Here is a 27,500-nt window from a genome sequence, read left to right on the forward strand (position 1 = left end):
CAAGATTCTATCCTCACGCTAATCGTAACATGGTAGAGAACTTGATCGTTTTCCGTGAAGTTGCTGTGGATTCTGTTCACCGTTTAGGGCAGAGGTGCCCAAGCGAATGCTGAATGAATTCTGCCTCTCGAATTGCTGGTGAGACAAATTCAATATTTACTACATAGATGGGAAATGTTTGCAGTTCAGTTTTGAACTTGAGTAATCTCAAACTCCACAAAGCATAAGCAGTGGAAAACAGTTTTATAGAGAAAAATTTATATTTGGGTTAACTTTTAATCCTGGGTTAGCGTCAACCGGCTTTCGAACAACCCGGCCCTGATGATTCGAGAAATGAGACTGACGTGAGTTTTCCAATTCTGGTATTATTTTCATGCTGGGTCATTTGCGAGGTAGAAACATCTATGTTCAGCGTCAACGTGTAAGGGAAAGTTTTTTTCGAACCGACCCAGCAGGGTCTGATTTGAGGTGGTTCGATAACATCACAAGGCGTGTTGACAGCGTCAGGGGACCTAATTCTCTCTGGCACATTGATGGACTACACTGCCTTATCAGTTGGAGGTTTGTAATACATGGTGGCTTTGACAGGGTTTTTAGACTTTAAGTTGTGCAACAAACAATTCTGCTGCGACTGGGCTCGCTCTCTTCTTAGCTGCTGTGCAAAGTTATGGATTGCCCTCTAGAGTGTGTTCAGACGAAGGGGATGAAAATTTAGAGGTAGGAAGAGCTATGCTATGGCGCAGGGGATTTATTAGGGGAAGCAACAATTCTGAGTTGTCTGTACACAACCAGTGAATTGAGCGTCTCTGGAGAGAAGTCTTTATTGAAGTCGGTCAGTTCTACTACACTCTGTTCTACGAGATGGAAGAAAATGGCATCCTGGAATCGACCAGCATAATCGATCTGTTCTGTTTGTATTACATATTTCTTTCCAGAATTAACAACCAGTTAAACCTCCTAGTTGAGGCATGGAATAACCATGCTGTACGCACAACCAATATGGGTGAACGCGGTGATTTTACAAGATATATGTAATACTGGAAATATTAGCTGTCAGGGACACATTTGATGATAACACCCAACCAGATGAATTATTTTGTGAAGACCCAATAGGACTTACACTAAAATCACATTCTGTTTCCTAAAACTCCCCTTGAGGTATTGATATATCATCATGATAGGCTGGACGACCCACTCTTCCATTAGAAGCTGATACAGTTGGCAAAGCCCTAATGAGAACACACTGAGGTGCATGAAACTGCTCTTAATGCAAGCATTTCCCATCTAAGTAGTAAATATTGCATTTGTCTCACCAGCGATTCTAGAGGCCGTATCCTCTTGGCACTCGCCTTGGTACCTCTGTCCAATGAGTCAACTAAAGGATTAGCCTGCGTAGCTTGGAGGTTTAGCAATTTTTTAAGCAATTTGAGCGCGAGGGCACAAAGCGACAAAACCGCGAAAACGAGCAGGAGCCCCCCAGGCTCCTCGTGGCTACGCCGCATTTGGCGTTCGTTATTGTGGCTTCATCGCTTTCTTAGTGTTAGGATAAAATCTTGAACAGTCATTCAAAAGACGCATAACTGTTTCTAGAAGTTCAGTCACTGGGGGAGCTGCAGTAACAAACATTAAATAGCAGATAGAGCAAGACAAGCCATTTCACCACTGCCGCCATATTTACGATTTCTAATTAAAGTAATTTTCATTGCTATCATACACGAACAGCCATTCTCATAAAAGGCACATTTCGTACTGGCATATACAACGCAATTTACGAGACCCGCATATACGCGCATTTTAGCACGCGTATATATGCGTCCTTGTAGGACGCGTATATTTGGGCATTTATTTCGCATATCCCCGCGCTTGAATTTACGCAAATATGTGGCCCTTTAAAAATGCGTATATACGCGATCTAAACGGTCGTATATATGAGCTTAAAGCCCATACGTAACGTATGTAAACAAGTATACGCGGCAGAAAAACCCGCGTATACCATGTCGTAATTTTGAAACGAATGGCCAACCATAGACAAGGTCCTGAGTGTCGAGTCCTACGCCGAGGTCACAAAAAGACAAGGAGATGATAACGAGCTGGAATCCCTTAAAATCATGCCATTAAGCGGTGTTTGAAACAAAAAGAAACCTGCTATCCACTGGGCATCGTGCACTCGATCGAGTTTCACAACTCAAAAGAAATCGATCGCAGAATTAGACAGGATGCATCTTCAAATTCCTTCTCCAAGGACAATGAAAGTCTCAGCCTCAACCACAAAAGAAAGGAAGGCCTTCCATCATTGATTCAGGCGACGAGAACTGAACTTTTGTACCTGAAGTAAACTATTTTCGTTCTGATTTCAGAACTGCTTGTTTCTTTGTCATGCTCGAATGAGTTTTCGTCACATGAAATCGTTTTGCATACTAAATGAGACGTACAGTCGTTTCCGGTTCCGCCTTTTTCAACAAACCGGCTACTGGGACCAAAATCTAAAATTTAAGGCGATAAAATCGTGCGATTTCAAAATGGATCTAAGAAAGTGGCAATTGAACTGAGTGGAGTGCAATTTTGGTCTGAAATCATACTTGTGATTTCAAATCGAACGAGCGCTGCGCGCTCGTTCGATTTTGAAATCACTCGTATGATTTCAGACCAGATTGCACTCCACTCAGTTCATTTACCATTATAAATATGTCTGGATTTATGAAAACCGTGTTAAAGACTTGCCACCAAAATAGCGGGCATGTTTTTGGAAAATCGATCAGATGTGGCCATGTCGTACTGAGAGTGCTATCTACCTCGTGTGCTCTTAACAGAGGGCATACCATGCCTATACAAGCCTTTGAAGTCGCTGCAAATGAGTCGAACGAGCCAAAAAAAGCTAAATTTGAGCTTAAATTGATCATTTGATTCGCGGCACTAATTTAGACAGGCTTAACTTCTGCGATTTCACCTAAATGATCTCACTATGTCTTTACTGTGGGTTAAATTAGCCAATTGTTGCGACAAGAGCATGGTAAGTAGTCGAATCGGTTATTTACTTCTATAATTCAGCGAAAAAGTAACCCTTACGTGACATTTAATTTCAATAATTCTGCCTGGATTCGCAAAAACATAGCCACAGAATTTGACTTGTCACTGATAGTCTTGATACAATTCTGTCCTAGCGCTAGCTTTCCGTAAGGCTTATCGTAGCTCAAATAAAAGGAAATAACTCTCTTGTATGCCTTTTGAGGCCAGGAAGACTAAATTAACCGTCTTTTCGTTGAATCGTAAATTGTACAATTTAATTAAGAGTGCTTTTAACATGAAATTGGAGTCTAAATCAACACTAACGTACAGATGTCAAAACCGCGGCGGAGAGCTGATCTATAGCTTTCTAAAACCTGCATCGTCCTAAATGGACTGAACAAGAGCTTCCTACATCGAGAATCGATTGAACTTCAAACAAACCAGGCCATAATTATGAGTTAGCGAACACTCAACATGTTGTCGTTACGTCAATTATCGCCCGGAAGCCACGCAAATAAAGATAATTAGCTAGGCTGAGAACGCCTAAAATTGATAAAACAAGGAAATTCTACTCACGATCAGCGCTTGACCTAATGTTCTTCACTCCGCTCGTGGCCATGTTTTGCTGGCAAATAGCAATGTCCCGGATCTACTTGAATTTTGTCCAGCGGGGAATGCCATATCCAGACTTCAACAGATTTTTTCTAAGTCTAGCTACATTAACGTTCAGAGCAAATAACGCCAACAGCAGCGAGAAATGTCTTGTCCATTGCACGTCTAAGCCCTAAAATGATGTGGCTAAAGCCCTTTGCTGTCTAAAGCAAGGACAACATTATCGCCACAGGGCGAACGGCCTACTATTACGGGGCTAAATGCCCGGGGCAGGGGGGCACTCCCAGAAAAATCGGGTTGCCGTGTGCGGCCCGCTTCCCAAAACCCTTACACTCTTTATGACCAAAATCTGCGATATTCCCTACCCTATTTATCACCTGACCAAAAATTTGAAACCCTATTTATGACCTAACCCTTAAATCAAACCCCTGTTTCAGACCTGCGTCATAATAAGTTCCCTAGTTCAGACCAATGTTAAATTACCGTAAACATAATCTGTGAAGGGCTTTTGTTGGTTTTCTTTTCGATAATGACGGAAAAGTGGCCTCTTTTTAAAAACATACCCATATCAAGGCTAGAGTACAAAAACCATACCCTATTTATGACAAAATGGCCGAAATCAGCTAAAATCGATACCCTATTTATGACCAAAACAGCTGAAAAACCATACCCTTTGGGGCCACACATACCTATATAGCCCATATAAGAGATTACCACCCAGGGGCTAAATGACGCCCCGTTTACATGTGATACATCTGCTCCATGTACGATAATGGACGACGCTTGCTAGCAAATCGTTAGATTTGCGCCTTCATTGGACTTAATGATGTCCTCGGGCAGACTTCCTTTAGACAGCAAGTACAGAACGCGCGAACTGAATTTAGACTAGTGTAGCCTGGGCTAAACTTAAGGCAAATTGGAAATGGGGAGGGAGGGCGATAAATAATGGAAAAAAAAAAAATGAAACATGCGGCAAGAAGTTCTCTACTTTTAATGTTAGGTAAGATTTACAAGCTGCTGTCATAGCGAAAGCAAAAAAAAAAAAACCCATTTAAAATCATAATAATAATAATAATAATAATAATAATAATAAAAAAATAGAGGAGTGTTTATTGTGACAAAAACTAGAGCTAAGCTTTACAAAATGCTATGATATTTACATAATTTGATGTCTGTTAAAACTGTAAAACATGTTTCCGTATCTAATCATGATATCATGGTTACTACAACTAATACTAATACTACTATCATCATCATAACATTAATTAACATATTCCATACAAATTGGTATATACAAGGTAAAAGTAAGTAAAAGAAATAAACTATTAAAACGTATTTCAACAGTGTTTACATAATGGCTCCCTCCTGGGTTTCAACGTCAATATCGGTATATTACAAGGTAAAAGTAAATAAAAGAAATAAACTATTAAAACCTATTTCAACAGTGTTTACATAATGGCTCCCTCCTGGGTTTCAACGTCAATATCGGTATATTACAAGGTAAAAGTAAATAAAAGAAATAAACTATTAAAACCTATTTCAACAGTGTTTACATAATGGCTCCCTCCTGGGTTTCAACGTCAATATCAATGTTCTTAAAGTCACAAAAGGCTTTCCTTCTAGCTCTTGAACCTCTTAGGCAGATTAGTGCGGATCTTAGTAAAGCGAAGGATGTCCTTGCTCTTATCCAGGAGATTGTTTTAGCATAATGTTCTCCTTTCTTGATGGAGATCAGCTGCGCCAGTCTGGGATGGTATTGCAAGCACTCGTTTCCCATGCCGCCTGTTGACGTGAAAATAAGGGGTGTAAAAGTTCCTTGTTCGATATCCAAAACCCTCCTCGCGTAAAGGCGCTTCTTCTCGTTCTGATGATTGCGGTATATCTGTTGGAGCTCTAGGTCCCTATACGAATCAGCATTAGGGTGACAAACCCTCACATCAAAGAATGCTGATCGTTGGTTCTCCCAGAACCCGCGCGCATGAATATCTAATCTCGCATCTGGAGCTCGATTAGAACCTCTTCCCAGCTGTTCACCCAAGATGTCTTGCAGGACAGGCTCAATCTCAACATCGGTACAAACCATATTCAGGAGTTCGGCTTCTAAGTCCCTCAGCTCATTGTGACGTTGGGTAACGAACCCATCTCTCTTGCATATCATTGCGTGGTCCACTGTAAAAGCATCACCGCATACACAGGTGGAGGGAATATCATCAACCGGCCAATCGTAGCGCAGTTTGATTGCATCGCGGAACTCTCTCTTATTTAGATTGAAACCCATTTCACGAAGGGGGAGTACCGTCAGCCAAACAGATGACCCTTTTTCCGCAGCAAGGTCAAGTGCCCGTTGGACTTTCTGTGGGGCTACCCCTCTGATATGCTCTGCCCTGTCTTGGAGCACCGTTGCTCTCTCACTCCTCATTGCCTGTTGTAGTGGCTTGACCAAAGAATCATCCGGCATCTGATGGGATTGAGCCACGATCTGTTGGACCAGCGGGATGGCAACTTTGACGGAGGAGGATTGCTCAAGATTTGCGTCAAGACACGGGTTTGTCATGCCAAGACCCCCTAGACGGACTGGCAGTGCTAGAATGTCCCTGTCCAGCCGAGTGCACCTATGCTCCGTAATTGCAGGGATGAGCACCTTAGATATGGCATTCTCAAAAGGCTCCAATAATTCTTGAATATCAGGTAAAGTTCTCAAAAAATAGGTCCATCGGTGCTTGAGGCCAAAGGTGTAAGCAGCATAACACGCTTGAGGCTGAGAAAGAGCAAACTCTGCCAGCTTGGTAATCTCGCTGACCCAGTTGGTCACCTTTTCGCTAACGTATTCCTCTAGATATTCCCGTGAACCTATCACCGCACCCAAATGTTTTTGTCCCTCTACTGTCACATTGACAGCCGTGTCCTTGAACACTTCTTTCACGCTTGCCTCTTTATCTGGCTTTGAGATAATCCAACATTTCTTGGGGTTGGGAAAATAGCCTAAGACTGGGCCAAGGCTGTTGAGGACATCCCACCATTTCTTGATTTCCAGTACAGAGCCAGCTCCACAGGCATCGTCAGCAAACCAGCACTGTTTAGTACTGGACGCCGCCTGCAGGCGTGTGATCAGCGGCTGCACACTTAAGGCGTATAGGGCCTTAGCAAGTGGGTCACCCTGCGTTGTTCCTTCAGCTCACATGATCTCTTTGCCGCCGGTAATAAACAAGCGTGCCGACTTCCTGTAAGTATTGATGGCATATGCTGCAATTACAGGGCAGAGAACCCGGATATTATGTAGTGAAGTTGCTCTGTTAAGTGTATTGAATGCATTAGAAGCATCGATGAGCAGTACCGCGTCCGTGTCATCTGCTTCAAATATGGCATGCATAGCATGTATAGCAGCCTCGCTGCCGGACTTTTGACCTGCGCATAGCTGGAGTGAACCACTCGCCTCAACCACGTCTCCCTTAGAAACGTTCATTACACACTTTCCAATAATCCTTCGTATCACCTCGCCGACCCCCTTATAATAATAATAATAATAATAATAATAATAATAATAATAATAATAATGATAATAATAATAAAAACCACTTGATTCAGTCTTTAACACCGTTTTCATAAATCCAGAATAAAACTAGTGAGACAATCTCAGATAGTGCAGACTGCAATTGATAGCTCTGGCACGGTAGTCTCATAAGTACTCACCCCTGCTCGGTTCACTTCCGGTTTGTATCTACCTTGGTAGTCTGCTACGGCTTTTCCCCTTAGCAGTGAGTACGTTTCAAGGTTGTATTTTCATTCAAGGTCCAAAAATTACGTACAATTACTGTTTGTCACGACAGCTTTTAAATTTTACTCCGGTGTTTTACGATGATTTTCGTTCATTTTAAATTCAACAATACGTAGAAAAAACGTGACAATTTAGCTCTTCGCGCAAACTTTGTAACTTGATACCTTTGTTTTGCTCGCAAAGGTATGTAACATGAAATTCTTGTTTCCCCAAAACACACGGAAGATGAGCTTGTTTTGGAGGATAAATGAAATAAAGTTAAATATCTGACAAAGAGATAGAAGAGAAACAATTTTGTTTTTCTCAAAACGCAAATTTTCTTGTCACAGATGACAACAACAACAACTTTATTATGACTCGCATATTTACAATTTTACAGAAATATATACACATTAAGTTAAAAAAAAAGCTTGACAATAGCAACAGCGCGAACCCGCAGGTAGCCTGGGCTAATCTAGGCGCGCCACGTCTATATTTATATTAGACCATTAATACATAAATAAGATTGTTATGCAACTATTTAGAGAAGGATTTACAAAACCGTTTAATACAAGTACATTTACATATTTTGATTGACACTAGGAGCTATGATTTACTAGAGATAAACCAAACTATGGGTTGAAATTAATCAGGAACTAAATTTAAGAACTTGAGTCAGGGTGTCGACTTCAACATAGTCATCCCTATCTGAAAGAGTATCAAATAAAAATCTACGAATTTTTTTTCTTAAAGACTGGTTTAGATAAATCTCTCCAGTATGGAGAAATTTGATCCCATAATATCGCTCCAGTTCTCGAAAAAGAGCGTTTGAAAATTTCCGACTTAACTTCTTTCCGAAGATAATTTCTTTTTGCGGCATGCCTTGTGTTGTACCCATGAATTTCATTTGACCTAGTGAAAAGAGCTCTGATAGGCGAAGGGGCTAGTTTTTTCCAAATATCATGCATGACATTTACAATCGCGTCAAAATAGATCATATTTACAGGTAAAATCTTTGATTGAATGAAAAGAGGAATAGCATAGTATCACTGGGTGCAAAATAAATCAGTCGAAGAGCTCGTTTTTGGAGAACAAGTAGTTTGCCAATGTACGACTTGGCTGCGCGACCCCATACACAAATCACGTGGATAATTATGGCAGAATAAGCGAGCGATAAATCAGTAAAAGAGTTTCAGTTGGAACAAAGTGTCTTAGTCTGCCTAGAATTCCAAGTCTTACTTATTTTCAATCAGATAAAGTCGATATGGTGCTTCCACTTTAGGTTACAATCAATAAGAATTCCCAGAAATTTCACAAATCTTTACGATCTAGAGAACAGAACTTATTGGCACTGTTATCATACATTTTGGTGCTAATTTCCTTACTAATCTTCTTCTGGCTCGGACAAAAGATAACAAGATTGGATTTCTTGATATTTAGAGTAAGCTTATTTACAATTAACCACTCTGAAAATTTACTCAACTCTGAGTTAACTACTTGTTCAAGTACTTTTAAATTTTTGTGAGCAAATAGGATAGTGGTGTCGTCCGCAAAAAGAAAGAAATTTAATTTATCAGAAGATTTATGAATATCAGTAATATAAATAAGAAATAAGAGAGGACCCAACACAGATCCCTGGAGGACACCACAAGGATTTAGGTCTTTAGATGAGACATGCCCATCGATTTGGGTTACTTGGGATCTTCCCTTAAGATAGGATGAGAACCATTCTAGCATAATTCCTCTGATTCCATAGCGGTACAACTTATCTAATAGAATTTTATGATCAACCGTGTCAAACGCCTTTTTCAGATCGATAAACACTCCAGTAGAGAACATCTCTTTATCCATGTTCTTTTGGATCCTATTTACTATATCAATTAATGCATGCTGTGTGGAGTGTTTCTCTCTAAAACCGTACTGTGACTCATAAAACAGACCATTTATCTCAAAGAACGATTTTAAACGCGTGTACATTAGTCTTTCAAGGATTCTGTTGAATATAGAGAGCAGCGATATTGGACGATAATTATTGGGGTCGGTATCCTCACCACTTTTGAAGACGGGGACCACTTTAGCTAGCTTTAATTTACTGGAAAGGTTCCCTCAAGGATCGAAGCATTCATTATTTCCATTAGTGGTTGACTAATAAAACATTTTCCAACTTTTAAAATACTAACAGGGCACGAGTAAACTCCATGTGACTTGTTCGAAGGTAATAGCGATATCTCCGATTCTACTTCACCAAGAGTGACAGGATGGAAATAAAAGGTCTTTGGATTATTAACAAGAAATTCCGGAAAATGGCGTTCCGAGTGGGGTAGCTTAGCAGCTAAAGCTGCTCCACATGAAGCGAAGTGTTTGTTCAGGATGGAAGGTAATTCCTTCTTGATCGTAGATTAAACGACCGCTGCTTTTATCCTGTAAGGCAGCGATTTGTTTCATTTTTTGCTTCTGCGATTAATGAGTTCACTTATACCCGCCCAGTTCTTTTTCAGTGTTGGAAATATTCCATTGAAAATAGTTATGAAAATATGGTTTCTTACTTAGTCTAATTAGTGTTGTTATTTTGTTTCTATATAGTCTATATTGATCTTTAAAGTTAGAGTGGTATTCAATCATTGAACAAGAACTAATTCTTTCTTGAACAAGAACTAATTTAATTATCATGTCTTATCAGACAGTCACGGAATACCACTTTCTTTTTCTGTTGCCACCTTTGTTGTTAACAATAAAACAATTCAAAATTAATACACAACAATATCGATTGATACCACTGCGAAGCGTTTCAGTGAGAAGTATTGAAGGTAAACAGCGCTACTTGGCCGATATTATCCTGCATCGATGAACGGGTCTCCTCAAAGACTGATTAAATTAAGTTGCGCTTTCATTAGGTACCACGGAATCTGCAGCAATATTTGAGCACTTTCCTGGTTTCCTTTGTCACAAATTTACAATTTGCAGGATATGAAAGCCACTAACTCGGGAACTTTTTGTCCTCTCTTACAGAGGCAGTAAAAGTGCTACTGAAACGAAATTTTCGTACTCTCTTTTGTTAGCCCAAGCTATAGTTTCAAACGTGCTTAAAATAATGGGGAACTTTATTTCCGTCAAATCCGAACGGAAAGTGCTTTTTTCAGTCGCCGAAATCGTCTTTTCGGAGCAAAACTGTGTCCGGGCTCTGAAACCGAGTTTAAGGACCTTGTGACGTCACTGGTTGTATTCACGCAGGAAGCGCTACAGATTCTCTCTTGTTTTCGTTTGATTTATTCAAGTTTGTTCTTCATATTGTCGATACCGACTAGCTTTTTACCTTGTAATTTCTGTCCAGCCTTGACAGGAAATACACATCATAAACGTTGGAGGACGCCAAAGAGTGTAGATTCACCAAAATGAATGCTACAGATTGAAACAGCTCAGTATACTTTTCGAACATCTTGAGTACTCGATCGGATACTTCGGAGACGAGTGTGGCAACTTTTATATCACGTCCTGAAGCCTAAACACGATATATCGTCGTCTGTTTTCAGCCTGGTTCTGAAATTTGGATTCTCACGTTTATCTACGATCTATTAACAAGGTTCGAATATATCCTCGGCAACTTTACTGCAATAAAAGCTTTAAGCGCATCAGCCATCCGCACAATCACGAAGTTATTAACGGTCCACAAGCTTTGAGTCGAGTACTTCTTTGCACACAGAGGGCATCTTTTTATGAACTAATAAGTGAGAGCTGTTGTGGAAGACAAAGAGTATCTTTGAAAATTGTGATCGACAGCAGGGTTTGCTTTATCGCCGCACACGTATCAGTGTAAACAAAGCGGGAATTTCGCTTCTCTTTTACACGTATCTCCAATTGCAATATTTTATGGCCGATGGATTACTTTGAGTTCTTTAGCGCATACTTATGTCTATGATCTTCATTTAATAGTATCTAAGTTCAAAGCAATTCGTTAAAACGTCTCTTGTTTACACTCCTTTCGAAGGTTTATTAAACAGAATTTGAACTAATTTGCATATATGACCTTTCGCTGCCGACATTGTCACGCTTTCTCTCTGTAGGGTCATCGCAGCTTAGTTTACCTTTATAGTTTAAAATTCGCTCCCTCCATATAAAAGAAGAGGGTTTCCTAAATTGTTGCTGTTGTGATAACTTGTAGGATGTGGCAGATACAACTGGACTAAAGGTCACTGTAGCACAATCCCGTCCGCGGTGAAACTCACAAAGCGTCCATGGTTTCCTCGAAGGGAAGCGACTCGAAAACTCGAAGCGTTGTTGCTGCGATTCGTGCAGCAGCACTCCGGATAATATTTTCAAAAGCCGCTTTCTCTTGTTTTCGTGTCTGTTTTACTTTATGAGTGTAGATATTGTTTAATTGAGTGCTGGCTATTTGACCAAGTGTCCCGATCATTTTGCGATTTAAAGTGCCACTATGATGAAATTCTCGATATTCATTTCTTTACATTTCCGTACACATTAGGTCTTTCCTAGATATCTTGCCAAATTTCAATCTTTTACGAACATTAGAACTCGTGGTTTTTGGACCTTAATTTCCGAGAATTTACGGCCGCCATTAATTTTCCTTGTTCCAAGTCTCGGTCGAAAATTTGGGAAAATGACGTCATTTTCTCAAAAATACCGCGAGGGTTGAAATTATAATAACAATTAATGTTAAAAATTGCACGAATATATAAGCCAAAGTTTTTGTCACTCTTTATGCGAATTGCTGTGCTAATTGTTATTATAATTTCAACCCGTGTGGTATTTTTGACAAAATGACGTCATTTTCTCAAATTCTTAATCAATAATAATAATAATAATAATCAATATTTAAACAGGGTGACCCCTTCAGTCGCAGGACTGGTATCAACGGGGGCCCTGTATAACGTAAAATAAAAAGAGCATGTATAAATAATATATATCTATAAAAAAAAAAAAACTAACTACTTTAAAAGATACGCTGAAATGTTTAAAAAATTAAAAAGCTTAAAAAGGTAATAGCGTTCTCATAAAAATTGGATATCGAATTGAAAATGTTCTAAAAAATAACCTAAGAAAAAAAATCGGAGATCGCCTTGAAACGTTCCTTAGGTGGCAAAATCTTTATGTTCGTTGGAAGGCTATTAAATGTGCATGCACCATGATAATAAAAAGACTTTTTAGCGACATCTAAATGAAATTTGGGAAGTATAATGTCAGTGATTGACGATCTAGTGCATCTGTTAAAAACATGTTGGTTGTCGCTCTGGCAGCGTAACAGGAAATAGTCTTTAAAGTATAGAGGAACTTCTCCGACCAAGCACTTGTTAACTAACAGTGCACAGTGCTTTTCCATGGTTTTTGTAAGAGAGGGCCAGCGTAGGTTCTCGAGTATTGTTTCCGTGGCTATGTCAGGTTTAAAACCGTATACGATTTTCGCAGCTCGTCGTTGCAGGCGTTCAAGAGTCTTTCTGTTAGTGCTTCCCAGAGGGCAAAGCACGTATCACAATAGCTTAATATCGGTAGCACCGTGGACAAATAGATCTTATTTGCTGCTTCCGTGGTTAAACAACCTCGTAATCGTGACAGGAGGCCAAGTCTGCTAGCAACTTTTGACCTTAAATAGCTTATGTGATCGTTGAAAGATAAACACTCATCTAGCAAGACTCCTAGGTACTTGAACGACTTTACTTGGTTGACTTCCTTTCCTTCCATGCAAAGCGGACTATGAGATTCAGATCTGACTAGCCTTTGCCGAGTTCCAAATAAAACATACTCAGTTTTCTTTAGGTTGAGGAAAAGGCCGTTCGCTGTTAACCAGTTAGAGACGTTATTGAGATCAAGGCTTAAGTTCAGCTGTAGTTGGTCAATGTTTGAAGCAGCAGTAAAAATAACGGTGTCGTCGGCATATAACATAACACTAGACAGACCAACGGCCAAAGGAAGATCGTTTATGTAAAGAATAAACAAGAGAGGCCCTAACACGGTACCTTGAGGTACTCCGCTACTGATGTTGGCGGCAGAAGAAAGGTGATTTTCAATGGACACTCTCTGAGTCCTGTTAGTGAGATAGCTCTCAAACCACGAGAGAGGCTGGTCTTGAATTCCATATCTGTACAACTTGTTTAAAAGACCGTCATGAGGAACAGTATCGAAAGCCTTTTTCAGGTCAATAAACACTGCCCCCGTCAATAGCCCTTTGTCCATATGACCACGAATTTTATCTGTAAGGAAGGTAACGGCCAACTGAGTTGAATGATTTGCGCGAAACCCCGATTGATAAGGCGAGAGAAGAGAGTTTTCTGATAGGTAGCTATGTAGCTGATGGAAGACAGCTTTCTCCAGAATTTTCGACAAGATCGGTAAAATTGATATAGGCCTGTAATTGTCCAGATCATCTTTGTTTCCAGATTTGAACAAGGGTACAACCTTTGCTTGCTTCCATTCAGACGGGACTGCACCAGTTTCAATAGAAAGATTTATCAAATGTTTTACACAGTCAGCTATCACAACTGCGCTGTCCTTTAAAAGTCTAGCAGGTAGACCATCTAGACCTGTAGCTTTCTTGAGTTTTAGGCATTTAAGTTGCTTAAGCACAAACGGTTTACCCACTGCTGTGAACTCAAAATGATTCTTTGTAAACAGCTCCTCGGTTGTAGAATTAAAAACTGGTCTTGCATACCGGCATGATTCAAATAACTTGTTCACAACAGAAGTAAAGTAAGTGTTAAACAATTCTGAAATGCTTTGTTTATCAGTAACAATCTTGCCCTCTGCCTTGATACAGGTCGGAATAGATTTCTGTTTCGTGTCCGGCATTATTTTCTTCACAGACCTCCAGAAAGATTCAGAATCGCCGCTGTTCTCTTCAAGTAGTGATCTACTATAGCTTTCCTTAGCACGTTTAATCCTTGCACTGACTTTGTTTCGGAAGACAGCTTGGAAGAAGGAAAATTAATGGCGGCCGTAAATTCCCAGAAATAAAGGCCCAAACAACATGAGTTCTAACATTCGAAATAGATTGAAATTTGGCAAGAAATCTAGGAAAGACCTATTGTGTGCGAAAACGTAAAAAATGGGTATGGAGAATTTGATCATAGTGGCACTTTAAGAACTCGCACTCGTTTGCTTGCTTACATAAAATATTCTGGAAATATCCAATTAAATAGACTGAAAAGCCCCAGGTTCGACTCTCCACCTCTTCATGTCTAAGGCCACTGTTATTATCTGCTTTACAGCTCTGAGGTGTCCTTGAGATGGTTTTTGGGTGGCTTCAAACGGTACTCTCTTCTCCCATAATCACTCTAAATTTTCAGAGCGGCATGAGAGTAATACAACTGGTGACGTCACTAGGCCGTTTTGGCCGTGCCAAGATGGCCGCCAATTTTGGGCTTAACCAGCCAACTTCGAACGGCTGGAAAAGTAGTTTTCGCTTACAGTATGCCAAAAAATAGTCTGCAGTGTTTCCAAGTAAGGTTGAAATTTTATTACTAAGCAAAAATCTCACATACGAAAATTTCGTTTCAGTAGCACTTTAAGGCGAGAAATAAATAAGCCGCTAATGAGATATTTCACATTTCCCTTCTTTATTTAAATCCTGACAAACATACTATTGTAGTTTGAAAACAGCAGATGATATTTGTTGAACCGACCTGTGGGTAATTCTAAAAGATACGTTGAACGTTTGCACTAAAAAGGGACAAGTGGCGCTACCTAGTACCTGACATTACATGACATAAAAAACCGCGTGGAAACATAATATATAACACTTACGATGCTAGAAAGCATGCCTCTTACATGTTGGGTTCTACCATAAGGAAAACTACTCAACATTTGTGTGTTATCCCGTATGCAATGTATCCTCCACCTAATGTATGGAAGACAATAACGCTAACTAATCTGCGCATGCGTTTAGGACCAACTGGTTTTGTTGTTAAGAGAATAGTACCACAAGGAGAGCAAGGGGTTACTTGAAACACATATATGGCTTTGCAATGTTTACTACTAACTGACGTAGATATAACGCGTTTTACGTAGGGTACACGTGTACCTTTCCCAGCTCATTCCCACCATTTCCTTGTCCTTAGACTAATTAATTAATTGAAATTAATTAATTCAACAAACATTGAAGTTTAAAGCTTATCGCATTATCACCTTAGTACATTAGCGGTAGGCAGCCCCCCAAAGCCATCCCAATAATGCATTCTGCACTAAAAACACCTGATTCAGTCTTTAACACCGTTTTCATAAATCCAGACATATATATAAAATGTAAAATGTATAGCGGCCTAGCAGCATATATCAGAGTTGTCAAAATTACCTATTAGGAGTGATAAGTCTTTACTTTTAATACTGTTTTTAAAACTCTTAACATCAGGCTTCTCTCTATTAGTATGGACTGATTTGCTCCAAAGATGGAGCTCAAAATTACGTAGAGAATGTTTTCCTTAATGCACTGTACGAACACGTGGAATATTAAAGATTTGGTTCCATGGCGAAGACGTCGCAGCAAATTCGCGGTCCCATTTCATTGGACTAGTGGCCTGAGGCTTCCGTTTATTGAGAAAAAGCCGATAATAGTCTTGAGATCTAAGTTTCGCGGAGATTTCTTGGAAATATTTGAAAAAATTACAATTAATTCAATAATGCTGTTGGAACAGTTCAAATGGTAAAAAACTGTCATGGGCATCAATTACATCATGCAGCGTGAAGGCACCCTTTTCAACGCAATCGTCGTAAAAAAAATGGTCCTCCCGTCAACGAAGATCTCTTTATTATGAAAGAAAATCATCTCTTGTTCATCCTCAGAGTTATAAAGACTTTTCAGGTCCAGGAAAGAAAACAAGATATCCTTGTAGAAGGATGATATGTCTGAATCCTTTGGAAATTTCTTATCAGTTGGAGCATAAGACAAAATTAAGACCCCCATATTTGTTACCATAAAATTTTGGAATTGCTGACCAAGTATCATCTTCTTCGTCATCATTTTTGAGGAGAAAGTTTACGTGAATGCCAAGCTGCAAGTTTTGTCTTAAGATTATCCATTTTCTTTGTGAAGTTCTTCCGTTTATTGCAATCACTATCATACGAATTAAAGATTCTCAAGACTTTCACCGGCTCATTAGTCCAGGCTAGACCAAGAGGTGTTTAACCATCAAAGCGTTGCTTTGGAACGGCATTGGGGGCCAGATCATTTTCAGCAGCAGCTCCGAAACTCTGCAATGGCCTACCTGAAGAGCTTTGTCAAGCAACATCACTTGACAGTTTTAAATCTCGACTTAAGACTTATCTTTTTAAAAAGTATTTTTATAATTTGTAATTTTATTTTATTTTTATGGTGATTGTAAAGCGCTATTGATCAGAATATGTAAATATGCGCTGTATAAATTGGTAAATTATTATTATTATTTATTATCGATAGTTTTAGCTATATAAATCCCGAAAATAGTACTTTGTAAACTTTATAGGCAAATATTCCTACTTTTGTCATTAACTGACATGCGTTTTTGTCTGATAGAAAAATACCAACTCTTTACCGAAAACTACCAAATTTGTGAAAGCCAACACAGAAGAAAAAACCTGTTATAAGAACGATGCCAAGATTCTGAGAGATTTCAAAAAAGCCATCAAGTACCATGAACGTCATCTAAAAATTGCCAAACAAGTGGGAGATAGGACTAGAGAAGGAAGGTCATATGCTAATCTTGGCAACGCTTATTACAGTCTGGGAGATTTCAAAAAAGCCATCGAACACCATGAACGTCATCTAAAATTTGCCGAAGAAGTGGGAGACAGGGCTGGAGAAGGAGGGTCGTATGGTAATCTTGCCAACGCTTATTACCGTCTGGGAGATTTCAAAAAAGCCATCGAGTACCATGAACATCATCTAAACATTGCCAAAGAAGTGGGAGACAGGGCTAGAGAAGGAGGGTCGTATGGTGTTCTTGGCAACGTATATGACTGTCTGGGAGATTTCAAAAAAGCCATGGAGTACCATGAACGTCATCTAAACATTGCCAAAGAAGTGGGAGACAGGGCTGGAGAAGGAAAGTCGTATGCTAATCTTGGCAACGCTTATCACTGTCTGGGAGATTTCAAAAAAGCCATCAAGTACCATGTACGTCATCTAAAAATTGCCAAAGAAGTGGGAGACAGGGCTGGAGAAGGAAGGTCGTATGGTAATCTTGGCAGCGCTTATCACTGTCTGGGAGATTTCAAAAAAGCCATCGAGTACCATGAACTAGATCAAAACATTGCCAAAGAAGTGGGAGACAGGGCTGGAGAAGGAGGGTCGTATGGTAATCTTGGCAACGCTTATCACTGTCTGGGAGATTTCAAAAAAGCCATCGAGCACCATGAACGTCATCTAAAAATTGCGAAAGAAGTGGGAGACAGGGCTGGAGAAGGAAAGTCGTTTGGTAATCTTGGCAACGCTTATAACCGTCTGGGAGATTTCAAAAAAGCCATCGAGTACCTTGAACGTCATCTAAAAATTGCCAAAGAAGTGGGAGACAGGGCTGGAGAAGGAAAGTCGTATGCTAATCTTGGCAGCGCTTATCAATGTCTGGGAGATTTCAAAAAAGCCATCGAGTACCATGAACTAGATCTAAAAATTGCGAAAGAAGTGGGAGACAGGGCTGGAGAAGGAAAGTCGTATGGTAATCTTGGCAACGCTTATCAAAGTCTGGGAGATTTCAAAAAAGCCATCGAGTACCATGAACGTGATCTAAACATTACCAAAGAAGCGGGAGACAGGGCTGGAGAAGGAAAGTCGTATGGTAATCTTGGCAACGCTTATCGCCGTCTGGGAGATTTCAAAAAAGCTATCAAGTACCATGAACGTCATCTAAAAATTGCGAAAGAAGTGGGAGACAGGGCTGAAGAAGGAGGGTCGTATGGTAATCTTGCCAACGCTTATCACTGTCTGGGAGATTTCCAAAAAGCCATCGAGTACCATGAACTAGATCTAAAAATTGCCAAAGAAGTGGGAGACAGGGCTGGAAAAGGAAGGTCATATGGTAATCTTGGCAGCGCTTATCACTGTCTGGGAGATTTCAAAAAAGCCATCGAGTACCATGAACGTCATCTAAAAATTGCCAAAGAAGTGGGAGACAGGGCTGGAGAAGGAGGGTCGTACGGTAATCTTGGCAACACTTATGAAAGTCTGGGAGATTTCAAAAAAGCCATCGAGTACCATGAACTAGATCAAAACATTGCGAAAGAAGTGGGAGACAGGGCTGGAGAAGGAAAGTCGTATGGTAATCTTGGCAACGCTTATCGCCGTCTGGGAGATTTCAAAAAAGCCATCGAGTACCATGAACGTCATCTAAACATTGCCAAAGAAGTGGGAGACAGGGCTGGAGAAGGAGGGTCGTATGGTAATCTTGCCAACGCTTATCAAAGTCTGGGAGATTTCAAAAAAGCCATCGAGTACCATGAACTAGATCAAAACATTGCCAAAGAAGTGGGAGACAGGGCTGGGGAAGGAGGGTCGTATGGTAATCTTGGCAGCGCTTATCACTGTCTGGGAGATTTCAAAAAAGCCATCGAGTACCACGAACGTCATCTAAACATTGCCAAAGAAGTGGGAGACAGGGCTGGAGAAGGAGGGTCGTATGGTAATCTTGGCAACGCTTATCACTGTCTGGGAGATTTCAAAAAAGCCATCGAGTACCACGAACGTCATCTAAACATTGCCAAAGAAGTGGGAGACAGGGCTGGAGAAGGAAGGTCGTATGGTAATCTTGGCAACGCTTATCAAAGTCTGGGAGATTTCAAAAAAGCCATCGATTACCTTGAACGTCATCTAAAAATTGCCAAAGAAGTGGGAGACAGGGCTGGAGAAGGAAGGTCGTATGGTAATCTTGGCATCGCTTATCGCCGTCTGGGAGATTTCAAAAAAGCCATCGAGTACCATGAACTAGATCTAAAAATTGCGAAAGAAGTGGGAGACAGGGCTGGAGAAGGAAAGTCGTATGCTAATCTTGGTATTTGCTTTGAATCTCAAGGTTCTTTGAAGGAGGCCCGTGATTGTTATCATTCTAGCGTGCGATTGTTCAATGATGTTAGGCAGCATCTGGAAGGTAAAGATGAGTGGACAATTAACTATCGCAATGTTAATAATGTGGCTTATACCAAATTATGGCGTCTGATTTTAGAACAAGGTGACGAAGTTGAGGCTTTGTTTGCTGTTGAGCAAGGACGTGCACAAGCTCTAAGAGATCTTATGAATTCAAAGTACGAAACTAAAACACCATATACTGGGGAAAAATCGATCTACGACACATTAAGTTGCCTCCCTTCAGATACAGTCTTCATGGCAGTTCACGAAAGAGAGATAATTTTCTGGATTATTCAAAATGGAAAAGATGTTCAATTAACAAGAAAACAAATCAGCGATAATAATTCGAAGGAAAATGCCAGCAGAGTGTTGGAGTCTTTAATCCACAACGCTAATGAGAAAATTGGTGTCCGTAGTGGTGTGAAATGCGAGGATCGTTCATTGGATAGGAAAAGCGGGGGAGACCTGTCAAAGAAGAGGCATCAAGCCATAACCCAACTAACGCACTCAGATGCCAATCCCTTAAGAACATTGTATGACGTCATCATTAGCCCCATCAAAGACTTGATTAATGGCAATGAACTGATATTTGTTCCCGAAGGTCCATTGTGCTTGGCTCCTTATGCTGCATTCATGGATTCTAATTCAAAGTACTTGAGCGAGTCTTTCAGAATCCGGGTCATTCCGTCATTGAATAGTTTGAAATTGATCAGAGATTGTTTACCAGATTACCATAAGAAGTCTGGGGCGCTGCTTGTGGGTGATCCATGCTTAGAGCAAGTTCGTTATTGTGGGTTGAAGCTAGAACAGCTGCCATTTGCAAAGACGGAAGTAGAGATGATTGGGAAAATACTCCACACTGTTCCCCTCACTGGAAAAGAAGCAACAAAAGTTCAAGTGTTGAGAAAACTCTCCTCAGTTGCTTTAGTGCACATTGCAGCACATGGTAGCATAGAAACAGGAGCAATTGCTTTGGCACCAAACCCTACACGAGCATCCCAGATCCCTATTGAGGAAGACTTCTTGCTGACAATGTGTGATGTAATGAGAGTTCAAATGCGAGCAGGACTGGTTGTGCTAAGTTGTTGCCATAGTGGCCGTGGTGAGATTAAGGCTGAGGGTGTGGTTGGCATTGCACGAGCCTTTTTGGGTGCCGGTGCTCGTTCTGTTCTTGTGTCCCTGTGGGCAATTGAGGACGAAGCCACTCTGGAGTTCATGAAGAGTTTCTACCTTCACCTAGCAGAAGGAAGAAGTTCCAGTGAATCGCTGAATCGCGCCATGACGTGTCTCAGAGATTCCAAGAGATTTAGCGAAATAAAGCACTGGGCTCCATTTGTACTCATCGGTGATGATGTTACCTTGGACTTGGCTAAAGGCGATTAGATGAACTTCAATATAGCTAAAGGTACTTAGGTGTTTGTTAAATGTTGAGATGATACAATCGGAAACTAAGTAATATTGAAGTTTCAACTCGGTGAAGTTTTATTTGTCTCGCACAAATAACAATACTTTGACGTTTCTTGAAAATCTCAAATGACCTAATTTATTGACACAATTCATAAAACGTGTTCTGAAAAGCGCAAACTTATGCTGAAAAATACTACCCTACTTACGCTGTACCTTTGTGGTCGCCGTGACACTCTTTTTTTATTCCTACAAGGAATTGAATTTTGCAATAGCTTCAGAGAAAATTAATAAAGTGATCAAACGTTATTCTCGATAATAGCTAACAGTGTTGTTTTGTCTTGTCTCTTAGGTTGTTCAGTCCTTCTATCAAGAAAGATGGGGTGACTCTGTCGATTTGTTATTACGAGACTGCTAAATTTCATTAGCTTTTTTTAGTGTAAAGAGCTAACTGGCCAACACTGAGTTTGTAGGAAAATACTTTTCTCTTGGTTATAAATACATCAGAGTCGTGTCAATGTGTATCCGCAAAGGTTTTTGTACCCATAATTTTGTAAATGAATGCGCCTCATTCTAGTTTACTATTTTATTTTATAGACTTGGACATATTAGTATTTTATACATAGGGCTGTATTAGAGAAGCTTAGAACTATTCACAAATGAATAGTAAATTCATGCACTGTCCAACCGAAATGGAAGCAACAATATTTTTTTTGTAATTTCAGAAAATTAAGAAGCAAGGTGTTTTCTTTCCGTAATGTGTTAAATAGCTAAAATGAAAAGAAGGAGTATTTGTTAGGGAACACCACGTAGAGAATTTTTTCGGAATTTGGTGATTATAGTATGCTTACATTGTCATTTTAAATGGACGAGTTGCTGCGATAGAGTAAACTGTTTCTTGTTGAGTTAGCAATTTGCCCTAATGTGATGAAGGCAGAATCACTTACCCAATCGATCAACCGATTCCAGTAAACCTTTCTACCTCATGGTATGTACGTCATACCATGGGGTATAGTGATGGTTGGATTGGTCACTTCATTCCCGTTAGACAATTAATTTATGCATTAAATCCGCATTAAAGGAGAAGGTCACTCCAAAAGCTGTGTATTTTTTCCATCACCAAGAAAAAGTTCACATTGAGTTGAGTTACTCACCGTTGTTTTAGCTTCTGAAGTGGATGCGATCCCAATGAAAAAGAAGTGAAAATTTCGACACTGGGAGCCGCCATTTTGAAAGGATATTGAAGGCCAGGCCGCATATCCGGGACGTCATTCAGTCCGAATTGACGCGAAGCTCAAAGGCTAAAGCTCTTTTCTGTTCTAAATTCGTTTATTCAGCTATGAGCTAAAATGTTGGGCCCCGGGCTGTGAAACCCGAACCGAAAAGGATAGGGAAGGAGGAGTGACTTTCCTTAATTTGCCTGCAAAGAACAAAAAATTGCCAAAGAAGTGGTTCGAACAGCTACGTCGGGATGAGAGATTCATGCCACAAAAACTCAAAAATGTGTATGTGTGCAACGAGCATTTCACAGACGACTCTTTCAAAACTGAATACCGATTTGAGCTTGTGGGTGGAAACACAAGAAGTAGGTCTTTGAAAAATGCTTTCCGACAATTTTTCAGCGGAAGGCCCTTGTAAAGGCACGCATTGCAAGCGAACGGCGCATCGCAAGGAACGAAAAGAGGCAGCTATCAGTTATACTTTTCATTTTTTAAAAAATATTTTTGCCCGGCAGAACTGTCGTTGACTTGATTTGCGCAAGAAATTGAAGCTCCTCGCTAGACGGGGACTCGAATTTTAAGAAAAAACCTTGGGGACAGCTGGCCCCTAAGGCCCAGTTTTAGACGCCGCACTTTTCATGAGCCGAACTTAATTCGAATTTGGACCGACCCAAATTATCAAAAGTACACCTGTTGATTCAGACGTCGAACTTAATTCGCCGAACTTTATTTAGTTTAAACCAAATCACATCGAAATGTCAGCGATTTACAGGCAAAGTGAAAACTGCTTGTAAAATACGTTATAATAATTTATGCATTAGGTTCGGCCCATGAAAAGTTCGACGTCTGAATCAAAGCCGTTCCAAGCCGAAATTCCCGGCTGAGCTAGGCAAGAAGAACGGCTGAGCCGTTCCAAATTCAAATAGCCGTTCTTAATTGATTCAAACGCCGAACTTTTCATGTACTTAATTCAATGTATTGGGTTCGGCTCACGGAAAGTTTTCAGGTTTGGTCACCAGCACAAGTATTTTAGTCGCCAAAAATTTTCAACCCTTCAGCCTTAATATATTTTCACGAAAAGACGCTAAAACGGCGTGAATCACGGGTTTTGCATGTATATATCAGTTTGCCGCTTTTTTTCTATAACAGGGAAAATGGTTGAATGAAATTCTATTCTTCATTTACCAGTCTTACCAGTATTTATAAAAAGCTTCCATGTTGCAAGCTTTGATTCATTATTTTTCGTAGACTGGCGCTAGGTTTTTCGTGTTTTCGTGTTCAGTGATGCATAGCGACTGCACGCATTTTTTAAGGTGAATTTTATTAAATTTCTTAGGGGTTACCGAGGGAACTTCAAATGCCTTGGAAATTTCTTTAAAATTACATGTCAGACTAACCCGCTTCGGTTTTCTTTTATCGAAAAAGCATTTTTTCGATTTATAAATGTTTTGTGTGAGCCGAAAACTCAGAGCGTGTTTAATAATCTGCCTTGACAGCCAGGGATGAGCTAAAATACTTACAAATTTTAAATGCTGTCTAATTTGATTCGAAATACATCGGAAGAAGTAGTTAATTGTACATCAGTCCTATCTATGTATCGACAATTACCGATAACCAGTCCTGCTATAGCGAAATCCCATATCCGCATGTAAATAATATTTTGTCTGAAATGTGTTGCAATTTGTTTTCAATTTTAGCAACACAATTCATCATTAATTAAGGACGGTTTTTTTTTTATTCACATTATTTCTGGGAATTACAGTTGTTAATGAAAGCGGTGCTACGGTAAAAAATGAAGCTATAATCTTACTGCATGCTTTGTCAAGTAACGATGCCAGTAAACACGATACATCCGATACGAAAAACATACTTGCAGAGGCAATTTTCCCTCCGCTGGTTTACGCATGTAAAAGTTGTATATACTTTTTTCTTCTATCCAAAATTTATTACATATGCTTAGCTTTCCAAGAATACAAATTACAATTCTCACAAAAAAATCTTAGGTACTGATAAGGAATGTCGTCAATTTCACATTCCACGTCAAAGACGTCGATTTCACTTCGCATCTTACAGTAAAGTCACTGCGTATTTCACAAGAGTCCGCGTAGTCCAAAAGTGTAAGAAACCTAGGCAAACACGTACGAGCACGAGCAAAAAGTATTCAAATCTTATAAGTAAAAACACAGTCTTGTGAGGTGGAAAGCATCCGCCGCTTTAAACGCACCATTGAAAATTCGTCAGTTTCTGTGATACCAGAACTCCCTCCGCATTGAACCGCCAGTAACATAACTAGTGAGACAATCTCAGATAGTGCAGAGTGTAATTTACGGCTCTGATACAGTAGTCACATAGGTCCTCACCCATGCCGTTCTCTCCTTTGGTAGTCAACTAATATGAGCGGAATATGAGCTAACAAAAACTTGATAAGGCATAATCTTAGCAGTGTGTATATTTCATGTTTGTGTTTTCTTTCATGGCCCAATAGCTTACTATTACCGTTTGTCAAGACGACTTTAAAGTCATTGCAGCAAACGTGACAAGTGTACTTTTCACGCCAACGTTTGGAACTTGATAGTTTTGTTTTCCTCGCCAATGTGTGCAACAAGGTACCTTTGTTTCCACGAAAATATAAGCGAGATGTGCATTTTTTTACTCACTGCTGGAGATAAATGGAAAGTAAAGGTGAAATATCTACTGAAAAGTCGAAGAGGAACGATTTTGTTGAATTCAAAACTCAAAATTTCATTTCCCGGATAAACAAGAACTAATCTAATTATCAAATAGTCACGTCGAGTCACGGAAGATTGCGTTCTTATTCTGTTGTCAGCTTTGGTGTTAACAATAAAATCACGTCAAACTAATACACAATGCTATCAAGTAACACAACTGAGGAGCGTATCAACGAGAAGTAATGAGGGTAGAGATCTATACTTGACCGAAATTATATCCCACAGTCACCTCATCGACTGATGAAATTAATTGGCGGTTTCAGTAAGTGCCGCGGAGTCTGCAGCAAAAAGTCCAATTATAACGAAGTTTCTTTTGTCACAAATTTTACTAGTTTTACATGTAGCTAACGCGAGAATGTTTCGGCTGAATATGAACTTTTGGCTCTCTTTCATAGAAGAGGAAATAAACAAGCTGGGGAGAAGCAATATGTTTCCATTCTTTATCTGACACCTAATTGTTATAAAACAGCAGACGACATTTCTTGAATCGAGCTTGGGAAGATCCCAGAACATACACATTCACAGAAGCGTTCTTTGCACTAAAAAAAGGAGAACTGACGTTACCTGAAATACAGCTGCTATCCCTGGCCAAAACGAGAGTGTGACATTACTCAAAAAATAAAAAAAGCGTGCATCTGAACTCGAGAACGGAGTTTATCACACTAGCAATTCTAGAACGCATGCGTCTTACATGTTATGTTAATTCTACCACAAGGAAAACTACTCACCGTTCGTAACATATCATTCTTGTCCCCAGAAGTCGCGCTCATTTTGGTCAGCACCAAGAATCCTGACCTCTGGGATCAACCTCTGGGAAGGTCCAAAACCGGACGTCCGCGATTTAAGGACTTGCTGTCATTCTGCGCATGCTCAGAGTCAAGTCTGACAAATCTTATTGGCTGAGAATACGAAACGATTACTCTGCGCATGCTCAGAAAATTGGAGCTTCCCAGAGGTCGCGATTCTTGGTGCTGACATAAAGGAGGGCTGCCTCTGGGGACGAGAATGCCAAGATATAGTCGTCTTTGACGCTAACTAATCTGCGCATGCGTTTGGAGCAGATTTCATTTGTTCTTAAGAGAATAGCACCACAAGGATAGAATGAGATTTGCAAAACCATATATATATTTTCGTCAAGTTATCTTAGAAAGCAACGTAAGTGGGTCGTGTTTCGCGTAATACACACGGGTACCTATAGTTACCCCACCCAGTCCCCTTCCCACAAAACTAATTGATTGTCACAGACGCAGTATATTTATCTTTTCAGAAAGGACGCCTCATGTATGACCACAGTTGTGCAATTATTCCTCCACTTTCGCTTGAATATTATGAAGCTAAAACACAAATGTTATTGGTGTTTTCATGGAAACCAGCTCTTGAAATGCCGCGGTATGTCGAAATACAAATTTTCTTATTTTTAAAAGCGCGCTCTAAGAAGTAAAGCTATTGGAATTGCGGCGGAAAATTCGAGAAATTCAACTAAATCTGGAAAATGTCGACACCTACGATATGAAGAGAATCTCATAAAAAGCTATATTGGCCGCGGCCGCACTAGAGAGTTAACCGGGTTATTTCCAATTAATTAATTACGGTTAACCGGGTTACCGAAAATCGTGTGCGGCCTCTAATTTCGGCTGTTCATGGAACTTAAACCGGCTTTACGGTTACCATGGAAATCAATTGATAAACAATAGATTTTTAACCGGGTTAGGTTAATTTTAAACCGCCTTTTTCCGTGCTTTAACCCAGGTTAGTGGTCTCTTATCAGCAATCTGATCAGCGCTGCACGGAAGTGGGTGTTTCTTTTCGCCATAAATGGCGACAGAATACGACAAAGGGCGTGAAAGGAGTCGCAGCTCATTCGAAAGTGCTCTCTAAAAAGTCATGCATGGCAGGATTCCTATGGATTTCCCCAAACCATCGCTGGTCTCTCGGATATACCCAGACTCGAGGACGACTCATTCGACGGCGATGGAGAACACTCTGACGTCCACGCGAAATTAACATCATGTTTAAAAGAACTGCCTTAGAAATTTGCATAGTGCGCATTAGAAGGAAGAGGGACTGCCTTAGCCGTGAGTGGAGAGAAAGGAAACGAAAACAAAGAAAAAGAATCGAGAATATAACAACAGACTGAACAGGGTCTTCGAAGTCTGCCATTTGGTGGTTTATCTCATGACGTCAATTGAGTTTAACCCACTTCATAACCCATTTCAGTGCGGCCGCTCATAAAATATAACCCTGTTATTTTATTATAACCAACCTTTAACCGAGTTAAGTTGTTTAGAATTTCTAACCAGGTTTCTAAAAAATAAACCTAGTTAACTCTCTAAGTGCGGTGTTACGAAAAATTGTCCAAGTCAAGTTCTAGAACAATCTAGAACCGGAAGTCATTCAGCCGAGACCAATTTGTGTAAGAACATTCCAGAACATTCTAATCCTTATGTAATTATTCAGATTAGAAACTGTGTCAAACTACTTAATTTAGCTCCTAATAGAGGTTTCTAGAACTGTAAGCCTCATGTATATGAGAGCGAGAGTTTCTTCTGTAAGAGAGATTGGTTCAAATTTGAAGACGCTTAGTGCTGTAAATTCGTGAAGTTACCTTACGGAAATAAATTAGTTTGTTGCTGTTACCAGCGATCCTGAGTTTTGTCTGGAAACAACCCTGCTCTACAACGATACTCGTAACATTGGGGGCCTGTCCGAGAGCAGAAATTTGTTTGCTAGACTAC

General features: G+C 40.0%; 1 protein-coding gene and 2 pseudogenes across 1 annotated transcript in view; 2 read left to right on the forward strand and 1 right to left on the reverse strand.

Moving 5' to 3' along the window:
- LOC145484701 (uncharacterized) overlaps positions 1-26,316 on the forward strand; it is a 63,592-nt gene extending 37,276 nt beyond the window's left edge. The window contains exons 17-18 of the mRNA XM_081463312.1: positions 16,869-20,817; positions 21,169-26,316. Of these exons, the coding sequence (XP_081319438.1) occupies positions 16,869-20,795 (3,927 nt within the window). The 3' untranslated portion in view covers positions 20,796-20,817; positions 21,169-26,316. The remainder of the gene's footprint in view (positions 1-16,868; positions 20,818-21,168) is intronic.
- On the reverse strand, positions 4,684-7,112 carry LOC145484723 (uncharacterized; annotated as a pseudogene).
- A 1,025-nt stretch (positions 26,317-27,341) lies between the features above and the next one.
- The window catches only part of LOC145484816 (uncharacterized), a 1,040-nt pseudogene continuing 881 nt past the window's right edge, over positions 27,342-27,500 (forward strand).

The sequence above is a fragment of the Orbicella franksi genome, chromosome 4 (genome assembly GCF_964199315.1).
Source record: "Orbicella franksi chromosome 4, jaOrbFran1.1, whole genome shotgun sequence".
Taxonomy (NCBI): domain Eukaryota; kingdom Metazoa; phylum Cnidaria; class Anthozoa; order Scleractinia; family Merulinidae; genus Orbicella; species Orbicella franksi.